Source organism: Ctenopharyngodon idella, chromosome 8 (genome assembly GCF_019924925.1).
Source record: "Ctenopharyngodon idella isolate HZGC_01 chromosome 8, HZGC01, whole genome shotgun sequence".
Lineage (NCBI taxonomy): Eukaryota > Metazoa > Chordata > Actinopteri > Cypriniformes > Xenocyprididae > Ctenopharyngodon > Ctenopharyngodon idella.
The window spans coordinates 18,986,594-18,997,875 of record NC_067227.1 but is presented as its reverse complement, the minus strand read 5'-3'; the positions used below and the strand labels follow the sequence as shown (position 1 = coordinate 18,997,875).

Below are 11,282 nucleotides of genomic sequence, written 5' to 3'. Positions count from 1 at the left end.
AATTTGAGTGTACTGATCATTTGGTAATAAAAACAATATTTTTATTTAATAAAAAAGAAGAGTTTTTTCATGTCCCTTGAATGGTTGTCCACCCTGTCATATTGGGGAATCTGTCCCTTTAAGAAAAGGCCATCCCCTTTAGTGACATCAGGACAACAGATTTTTTTGTCTCTTCAGTGGCGGGAATTTCAATGGCTGAAGTAAGTAAGTTAGTGACTTTCCAATTGACAAATTTTCTTCGTTTGAGTTTGTTTTGCCAAAGCTTAACATGTCCACCCTGTCGGAAGTATAATACAATATAATACAATGTTTTCAATATAATAAAGTTTAAATATACCAAATTCTCTTCAACAACCAGACTAGCTATTTAGCTAGTCACAGTTTGTTGTAAGCTAATATGCTAATTGAAGCTCAAAATGTCCACCCTGTCGGCCACTTAAGAGTCGATAGGGTGGACATACATATGACAGGGTGGACATAGCATTCATTTGTAGTTAATATTGCAATTTATAGAAATGTAATATTGTAATTTATAGAACCATCTGCTGTAGATAATATTTTGTAATTTATAAATGATTTATTGTTTGTGTTTTTGTTATTGTTTGTGAATGTATATCTAGATTTCTTTTCAGAAGTGTGTTTCTCTCTGTTCATGATATGGTGTTTACATGAGGTTTTTAGTTAAAGCTGCAGTTCGTAAGTTTTGCCTCGTTGTCGCCATCTCTGTTTGAAATTGCTGTTATTTGTGGAATTATTATCTTTACGTGGGTTGTGCATCGGCACGGCTCCTCAACGAGGAAGAATTTAATGTCTTGAAGTGTAGCCTATATGTGGGTTGTCTATTAATGCACCAGTTGTCAACGATGATTGTCGTTTTGAACATGTTGGATTACAAACCGGCATCAAAATGACAAGTTTAATTACATTCCAGCTGCTGTAAGAAGAGGCTACACACAATCTACCGCCTGCCGCATCCACGCACACGCAATTTAGCCTGCTAGCCGGAACCTCTGTATGTATAGACGTGACGTAATGACGCAATGACGAACGGCGGAAGCTCGAATTTCTAGTGTAAACCTACCAGTACCACTCAAATGATAAAACATTATTACAAGTTTACCGTTGTGAACCGGGCTATGGTAAGGAGATGGTTTTGAACACTGGCTGGTTATGTACCTCCTCAAAATTAATTTTGGATAATTCTTAACCAAAAAAAGTTTTGGATTACAGCTTTAAGATGTATTGAATCAATATGAATTAAATTAAACTAAAATGAATAAGCGGCGGGGGGTTGAATAAATAGAAGTTGAATAAATGTTTCATTGTCATAATTTGTCATGTTTTGTGTGTTCTGCTATATGTGTCCACCCCGTCATGTGCTGGTCCACCCTGTCATCTTAATTATTGCAATTAAAACGTATTTAACAGTAATTTATATGTCCACGACAGGGTAGACATATCTTATAGTTTATGCTCCGAATAATGGCCCATAATTATCTAAAAATATGTATGGGAGCTTAGCCATATATTTTTTACAGTACTTAAGTGTCTACTATTTATGACAAGACATAAAGCAAAATTTTTGAGTATTGTGAGGGTTGAAAGGCACTCTACGGTGATATTGACCCTATTACTGATTTCGTTAAGTGAGAGTTTTAGACCCGCTGCGGTTTGTTTTCATTCAGTGGCTCAAAGAGCATGAGGCCATGATAAAGAACTGTAGGGGTCTCTCTCTCTCAACCTGTTTTGGCTTCTTTTGGCAAACACACACACACATTTCAAATTTTTTCACTTTCATTCTTGTCTTTGGGTTCACACATTCTTTTCTCTGCTTAACACTCATTTATGTTTTCACTTTCCTTCCTGTCATAATTCATGACTGACCTTGTCATATAAGAATAACATGTCTCACTGCTTCACAATCATGCTCTGACTAAGTTTCTGTTTCGGTGCAAAGGAATGCAAGACCTTAAATCATCCATATGTGCTTATGTGACCAAACTCACTAACCTGTGACCTCTCATCTTTGACCTGAGCTTATGTGCCCAAGCAATGTGATCATCCTCATTTGGTCCAATAATCACTCTGTTGCAATATGCATACTAAATAGTGCTTTATTGGAACAAAGACATTTTTATAAATTAATATTCCTTATTTTGGGCCTTTAGACCTGGATTTTGAACAGGATCTTGGTCAGAAACTCTCCTTATAGCTAAAAGCACAGCTTTACTCCAGCTCTAACTCAAGATAACAAGTAACAGTAAAATGAAATTCACATAATTATGTTTGTTTGTCTCTTTGCTTGCTTTGTGGCCGAGGGGTAGAATTTCTGCTGCAGGCTATGAGCTTCTGCAGGGGCTGAGCTCATGCAGAGATGGTTTGTTTATAGCCAGAAGCGGGTGTTGGGTAAATAAACATGAGGCAGATGTTAAGAATGATCCAAGAAAGAGAGAGTGAGACAGTGGCAAATGGTTTCCAGACCCTTTTTCTCTGTCTCATTTATTTTCTCTGTGCTTCCATGGCCCGTAATATGTCACTTGGAGCAGCTTTCACAAACATGCCAGTGTCACTTAAACCCGGGACTTTCTGTCCCCTCAGCTGCACCAACAACCCCCTCCCACCATATACGACACCTACGACATTTTCAAAACACCTGCACGCTGTTTTTACAAGCCCAGGGGGCAATAATCAATAAAGCTCTGCCGATTCATCACTTAAAGAAAAATTAGTGTAGAAACAATATTCACTCAGAAACTGCTAGCAAATTTCACAAACAATTACAAAGAAACAGCAAGTAACACATTTAATTAAACATGAAATTTTGAAGTAGAAAAACTGAAAGTGTACTTTCTAAAACATACTCCAGTAATCTTCAAAAAAAATCCCTAATTTAAATGTTCCAAACAATCACCAATTTAAGATTATTTATATATATATATATATATATATATATATATATATATATATATATAATTTTTACATTGTATGACTTCATTAACATGTTAATGAATTTAAAATATCCCCAATCTTTGCTATGTATTCATCATACAACAGCAGATTCAGTGTTCTCATATGAGTTGGATGGGATGAATCAGTGAGGTAAGACTGCAGCTGAACATACAGATTTACAGGGCAATATAATTTCAGAGAGAAACCAACAGTCTTGTTTAGGAAGGAGAGAGAAACTGGTTAGGCTGTAGTGTATAGGATTCATACATTTGAGTGAGCAGAGCAGGTGTGTGTGTGTGTGTGTGTTATGGAAAGTGGGGGTAGACTATGCTAGAACTCTATATGAACTCCTCCATAATTCAAACCATAATATATGGCATTATATTAAAGGAATATTCCAGGTTTAACAACAGCATTTGCTTCCTTTAAAATAAATGGCAAAAATTGAGGTTACAATGAGGCGCTTACAATGAGGGCCAATTTTTAGAGTATTTAAAAGCAGAAATTGGTATCTTATCATTTTATTATAATAATTAATCTGTTAAAACTTAGGTATTATTTGAGCTATAAGTTGATTATAACTTTACTTTTTAAAAAAAAAATAAAATCATGTTAAAGGGATAATGCACCCAAAAATGAAAATTCTGTCATCATTTACTCCTCCTCAAGTTGTTCCAAACCTGTATAAATTTCTTTGTTCTGCTGTACGCAAAGGAAGATATTTGGAAGAATGTTTGTAACCAAGCAAATCTCGCCCCCCATTGACTACCATAGTAGGAAAAAAATACTATGGCAGTCAATGGGAGGCAAGATCTGCTTGGTTACAAACATTCTTCCAAATATCTTCCTTTGCGTACAGCAGAACAAAGAAATCTATACATTTATACCTTTAATATGAATATTTAGGTCTTGTGGCTATACTATTGAAACAGTGAGTATTTTAATGTTTATAGATTGGCCCCATTCTCTTCCATTGTAAGTGTCTCACTGTAACCCAGATGTTTGTATTTTTTAAGAAGAAACAGATCAGAATTTATGTCTGTGCTTATCAACGTTATGACACAAATGCTGTCGACTGAGCTCAACTTGTATTAACCTTTGTAATAATATTCCTTTAATAAGCTGCTGTCATAGAGAAATACACATTTGGACTCATTCTAAGCCATAAATACTGTTTTAGCATACGTATCGAGGATGTAAAAAGCATACACAAGTTTATCAAAGTATATAATGTTGTATTGTGGTGCAGCTGTATGACTAGGGTCAGTGTCTCATAACTCATATTGTGGCCACATGTGATGGAGGTGTGTGTGTGTGTGTGTGTGTGTGTGTGTGTGTGTGTGTGTGTGAGAGAGAGAGAGAGAGAGAGAGAGAGGAGGAAAAACGTGTTTTCAGGACAGCTAATTCTTCCCAGCATTTGCAAGGCTAATGTAAGTCCATCCAGAGGGGATGAGAAGTCCATTATTCATTTGCATGTAACCACAAATATGCTGAAATGGTTTGGTAAGTTTCCCTGTGTGAGTGTGCAAGTATATGTCATTATTTTGTCATCACATAACCCCCCTGGACTGCAGCGTCAGCAGGGGATTCGTACAGCGCACAGAGCCACAGTGTGAAATCAGACGCTATTCAGGGAAATGTTGACTGACCCCTGCAGGTAAGGGTCAATGGTAGGATCCTGCCAAAAGCTGTACAGGAAAAGGAAGTCTATTCATGTCCTATTGCTCCATAACTCTTGGACTCTGACATACAAAACAAGACCATACAGCAGGAGCACCAACACACACTTAATGGACACTTTAATTTAGAGCATGAAGCAAGTCTACGTCAATGTCCTGTTGTCAGTCGCAGCATTCAAAATAAGTATGTGAAAATCTTTTTCTTTTCAATTTTACAAAATGCACTTCTGTGAATGCTGAATCCAAATGGTTCTGGCTCAACTGCACTGACCTCTAAATAGGGGCGACCAGGAAGTGTTATAATACAGCCAGTTTCATCAGTGTTGTCAAAAAAAGTGTTGTAGCTTCTAAAATTCTGAATCATCAGGTTCTCTTGTTAAAGGATTAGTTCACTTTAAAATAAAAATTACCCCAAGATTTATTCACCCTCAAGCCATCTATAGGTGTATATGACTTTCTTCTTTCTGATGAACACAATTGGAGTTATATTAATAAATATCCTGATGCATTAAAGCTTTATAATGGCAGTGAACGGGACCAACGAGTATGAAGCTGAAGAAAGTGCATCCATCCATTATAAACGTACTCCACGCGGCTCCAGGGGGTTAATAAAGGTCTTCTGAAGCGAAGCGATATGTTCTGTGTAAGAAAAATACCCATATTTAACCAGTTTTAAAGTAAAATATCTATGAAAAAAGCATAGATGACGCGACATCAGCTTTTTTCATAAGTTGAATATGGAAGGCATAGGACGTAGTGTAAGCGTTTTGAACTGCTAGAGGCGTGTTACACTTTCTTCATAAGTTGAATACGGAAGGCCAGTCTGGCGGAAGATAGATATTTTACTTTATAACTTGTTAAATATGGGTATTTTTCTTACACAGAACATATCGCTTCGCTTCAGAAGGCCCTTATTAACCCTCTGGAGCCGTGTGGAGTACGTTTATAATGGATGGATGCACTTTTTTTGAGCTTCATACTTGTTTGTCCCGTTCACTGCCATTATAAAGCTTTGATGCGTCAGGATATGTTTTAATATAACTCAGATTGTGTTCATCAGAAAGAAGAAAGTCATATACACCTAAGATGGTTTGAGGGTGAGTAAATCTTGGGGTCATTTTCATTTTAAAGTGAACTAATACTTCAACACTAGAGTTAACAATTATTTTGAACAAGTTCATTTAAAATTGGCATGAAATGGAAATTCACCCTATCTATTTTCTAAATGCACATTGTTCAACCTTATCATGTTTTATTTTAAAAAAACCCTCAATCTTCCGGTGAAACAACAGACTTCCTACAATCATTTGCAAGTTTTCATTCAGATCTTCCTCCATCCAATCAATCACGTCCCGCCCTGTATTGTTTTATTTTCAACAATCTGTTTCATTCAAATGTACATCAAAATAATCAAATAATAATACAAAAAAATGTAAAAAAATCTGTCGATACTTAATACAACAATATACTAGTAAATTATTCGATAATTATGGAAATAATATTATGGAAACTTGTTAGACATAGAACAAAGACGTCTCTTCTATTATAAGTCATTACAGCAAATTACATTATCAGCAAAAAATATAAATGGTCATTTGTGCATAAATATAACAATTTCTACAAAATATAATGCAGAATCTCACATGTCATGATCTTACGCTCAAGAACAAGAAGAAGGAAGATCGGCTTCCAGGTCAAAGCCTGTGTCTTGTGCCCTTCTGATCCTCAGACAGAATGGATTTGTCTGAGAGTGATGATTTCTCACGCCTGTCAAAAGCAGAGTAGTAGAATTACACCAGTACAATGACAGGTGCCTGTGAGGTTGAAATATTCATGGGACTTTCAAACACATACTTAAGTATACTCACAATGATGTTACAGATGATGTAAGTGAAACCTTCGCTTAAGTACCTGGAACCATTTCTTCTCCCACCATCTGTCATTCTTTGTCTCTCTCCTCCTAGTTAGGAAAGAAAAATCTTTGGGAAGTAGGAGACAATCTTACAGCTTCCTTTATTTCCCCCAAAAAGCAGCAGGTGCAGCCCACACTTCCCAAATTGGGTGTGTGTTGTCTCTCTTTCTTTGTGTCTCCTCAATCAGGGGTTGTGCGTGTCAGGAGACTTCTAAGGATACATTTTTTCCAGACCATGAGGAAGCCACAGGAAGTTTTCTCACACGCGACCATTCTTTTGCCAGAAATTTACAGTTGGGCAGGTTTGTTCCGCCGAGGCCCGGGGCCCCCTCTTCACTTCCTGAGGGGTCCCAAAGGGAGGCCAAGATCAGGGCCGGCACCCCAGGGACTCGTATATCGCCAATGGAGAAACTCTGTTATCTTCCAGCAGAGATCTACAAGGTAGTAATCACCAATCACAAGCCTGTACCTTCCTCCACGATCAAAGGATGCGACTGTAATGACACGATTCCTGCAATCAGCAGCTGTTGCTGTCCAGCTAAACTTGGTTGCTATAAAGATCCCAAGGTAAGACAACATCTTTTAAAGGAATAGTTCGCCCAATTATGTACTAACCCTCATGTTGTTCTGAACCTCTATGACATTTTCTTTCCTGCAGAACACAAAATAAGATATTTTGAAGATATTTTGTCAATAGAGTGCTGCAGGGATGATGTATTTTTGTAGGCCAAAACCCGAAAACAAGTTATTTTTGCAATTCTGGTTCCATCATCCTGAAGTCATGGGTTTTTGGTTTAATGCCAGAAATAAGGTCTGTGGTTAACACAAGGTCAAGATATTTTCATGTTTTAGTTTATGACACCAGCCAACAGGAAACCTCATCTACTCACTAGTCTGCTTTTACAGCTTCTATATTAGTAATCGCACACTTGCAAACTATCATAACTCGAACTTTCAGGGAAAGAGTTGACTGAAAGCTTATATGGTGATGCTGAAGTCTACGCTTAGCTTTTTACTTCTGCTGATTGTATTTAAAAATCATAAAAGTTGTGTTCATTTCTAAAGATTATCATGTTGATGTTGAACTTTGGTTTATGATCTTATTTTCTGCAATAGTCCTATTGGGCTTTTGCTGAAGGAACCAGGGTGATGCTAACTTCCAGGTTGGCCTACAGGCATACATCATCACTGCAGCAACTCTATGCCAGTGTTGTTTTGGACCCCATTGACTATCATTGTATGGACAAAAATTTTTTTTTTTTTCAATATATCTCCTATTGTTTTCCACAAATAATGACAGAATTTTCCATTTCCAACTGTCCTTGTTGCACAACCTACCACATGGGTGCACTTTAAGAAGATTTACATATGCCAAACTTTGAAGCTGCTGACATTTGCAAAAGTCTAATATTAGTCTAATAAAGTCATATCATACAAACTGTTGCAAAGTCCAGAAATACACAATTAAATTTGGCATTTTTATTATATTTTTGAAAATAAAAAATTTGTTTTATTATATTATTGACTGAGCCACCTGCAATTTTTGCTGTCAGAGATTCTGGGTTTCAAAAGCTTCAGTCATCGTTGTTGTAGAGTCTGAGAGGCCTTTCGCTATGGTTATTAGGCAAAGGTCAAGGGTCAAAGGGAAATCAAATGCCATTACAAGGAAAAAATCTGAGGTGCCCGTCCTCTGATCTCCTCCAGACAACAGCTGAAAGTAGAAATGACTGAGAGTAGTTTTCATGTCAGATTAGTGGTTCCACTATATTTCCTCTACATCAGTCTGACTGTGAGCTTCAATCCATCTATATATAGCAGTGTAATAAAAAAGAGCTGCTGTATTCATTCTTTTCCTTCACTCCAGCCTGCAGAGGAGAAGAATGCTGGCCAGTTCTCATGACACATGACCTCCAACATGTCCTGCCGTTATGGATGAGCTTAAGAGAACATCCTACAATTCTCATGCCCCTCCACTGGCACATAAAAAAATCAATTTTAATTTTTAAAAATGCTTTGAAGAAATTTAGTGTATCTAAAAATACACTAAATAAGTATATAGTTTGCCATGATTATATTAAAATGTGCTAATTAAGATGTGCAGAAACAGCATGTAATATCCAAAGCAGAACAGTAAAAAAGTAAATAGTAAAATCCTTATGACTCTTACTGTGCCAGACAATCATCTGACATCAGAGTCCACCCATGAGACTCAATCTCAGAGCTTGTGGTCCAGAGCACAGGACATAACCAAGGTCACCAGACAGACACATGCCTGTGGCCATCTTGTGGATGCTCATGTTGTGGTTTGTCATAGCAATTTGAATGGAACAAAATAAAAACATCAAAGGTCAGATAGGCCTGCACGTCAAATGGAAGCATACAATACAAATCTGCATTTTATTTTAACCAATTAAATGCATTTACAAAACAGAACAGAATAAAAGCCTTTCAATTGATTATTCTAATAAAATCTGTATTTTTAATAAAGTGATAGCATTTGGGTTGTTCTATAAACTGGCTTTGTGACTGAAAAGTTCTACAAGGGACATAACATTGAACAAAATCTCATATTATTCAATAACAGATAAACATGAACATGCAAATGTGTTGTTAAATATCTGAAATATTACATTAAAATCTCAGTGGGTACTTTAGGTCAAACTAAAGGGCTTTGGCCTTCAAAAAAAGTTTGGGAAGCCCTGCTCTAAACAATGTTATAATGCTGCCATCTGGTGGTCAGACTAAGAACTGACAGATGAAGGAAGATCTGTTAAGTCATTGTGACTTGAATCACACAGTGAACAAGCAAAATGATGTTGAGCAAAAGTAATATAAATATGACAGGTTAAGTCTTTTACATTTGTTTTGGATTATTTAAAACTCATAGCTCCTTCATAAGAATTAACACCTTTAGAGATATAACTAGGGAACAGGAACTGACGCATCATGATAGTCTGATTAGAAACTTCATGATTAAAATGCATGTGTGAACTTTCCTTAATTTACTTGCTCATCAATAATATAATAATAATAATAATAATAATAATAATAATTGTTCACCAGGAACATCAAAGTGCCATTTTCATCACAACAATCTACATCTCAGTGTTATAGAAAAAACAGTCATACAGGATAAACATGATTGACCATCATCCAGATGGCTGTCAGTGCAGGTATACCAGCCTCACAAGTCACAGTAGATTCGGCGCGGATGCTCCCAGGTAGGTGCGCAGGTCTGAGATGTTAGATTTAATTATCTTGGCTGGTATGGATTTCATCTTTAACCTCTGATAGGCAGCAAATCGATGACAGCCTCCAAAAGAGTAGTAATAATTGCCCCCCTTTTCTCCAGTTATCCAAAGCACGTCTATGGGAGGCACAACGGAGATATCTGAGCCATCCTGGAAAATCATCATCACAAGTTATGAAATTATCTGCGGCGATACCGTCACAAACTGAACAAGCATATTTAAACGGTAAATGTAGTCAATATTCTATACTTATTCTTCTAACCTTTATGCTGGTCATGAGGCTTTGGACCTTCTGCTCGTCTAAAACAGGCGGAATGGGTCGTATGATCACGTCCATTGGGATGTTATGAACGTCCTGGATGTTGTCTGAATGGATAGAGCGATTTTCGCTGCTTAAACTGCTCATGTTTCGCCTGAAAATTCCGAGTGGATTCACTCTTGCGGTACCGATGTGCTTTCGGGAAACACCGCTCAGAGTTTGAAACATCACCAGAAAAAGTTTTGACAAGACAGCAGGGAAGTACTTTGTCTGCGCATGCGCGCATGATCTTTCCATCTGTTCCTTTTCGCCTTCCTGTTCTATCAGCAGTCCAAAATAATAGTCATTGCATTATAATAAAAGGTTTTCTTTACATCTTGTATCTATATATATTCGTCAATAAAACTATATTTTAAATGAATAAATAATTAATAAATAAATGAAATAAATAATATTAATTATGGATATTGATAATATGAACCAAAAAAAGTACAAAGTGCGTTGTACCAAGAGTATTCAATCCTATAGTATACTACATACTGGGCCTTTTCAGGCTGTCAGTGACTGTTTCTGCAGGTTGCATCGTTAAACCAGTGGTGGCAATGTCTTTATGAGTTAGTCATTAAGTAATTTATTCAAAACACCAACAACTGTATTTATGAGTCATTTTAAATCTTCATTCAACCAAAACAGTGTCACTGCGTCCCAATTAGCATACTATCTGTCCTAAGTAGTTTTCGAAATTAGAATTAGTGTGTCCCAAATTATGGAAGTTTTTTCCTAACAAAATTCAAATTCAAATTCAAATGCTTGAAAAGATCAAATAATAAGTCAAACAAAGGGCTGCTCAAATGATAAATCAAATGCTATTTCATTTCCTCATTCGGGGAAGCATGAACTGTATCAAAAATCAAATTAAAACTAATTTGTATTTGATTTTTAATATTCATTATCAACCCAGTATAAACCTGTCATAATTAAATCTATTATTCAATGCTCAAATAATAAATCAAATGCTCAAATTATAAATCAAATGCTCAAACGGACATCGCAAATGATAAATCAAATTCAATGAGCCATGTCAATCAAGTGGCGTGTGGGCGGAGTTTTGAGGCGGAAGAGGAGACTTTCTTGTGTGCAGTTTGGGTAACTGCCACACTTGAGTAAAAAAAATGATTCTGTAAATCATAATAATGAGAAATTTTCTCGTAATTATGACCTTTTCTCATAAT

General features: G+C 36.5%; 1 protein-coding gene across 1 annotated transcript; it reads right to left on the bottom strand.

Moving 5' to 3' along the window:
- Positions 1-8,910: 8,910 nt before the first annotated feature.
- Positions 8,911-10,368, bottom strand: srxn1 (sulfiredoxin 1 homolog (S. cerevisiae)). Its single transcript, XM_051904167.1, has 2 exons — positions 10,054-10,368; positions 8,911-9,941 (listed from the first exon to the last, which is right to left on the bottom strand). Exons 1-2 carry the CDS (start codon positions 10,345-10,347, stop codon positions 9,732-9,734), a joined length of 504 nt encoding a protein of 167 aa, XP_051760127.1. The 5' UTR covers positions 10,348-10,368; the 3' UTR covers positions 8,911-9,731.
- Between the last annotated feature and the right edge of the window lie 914 nt (positions 10,369-11,282).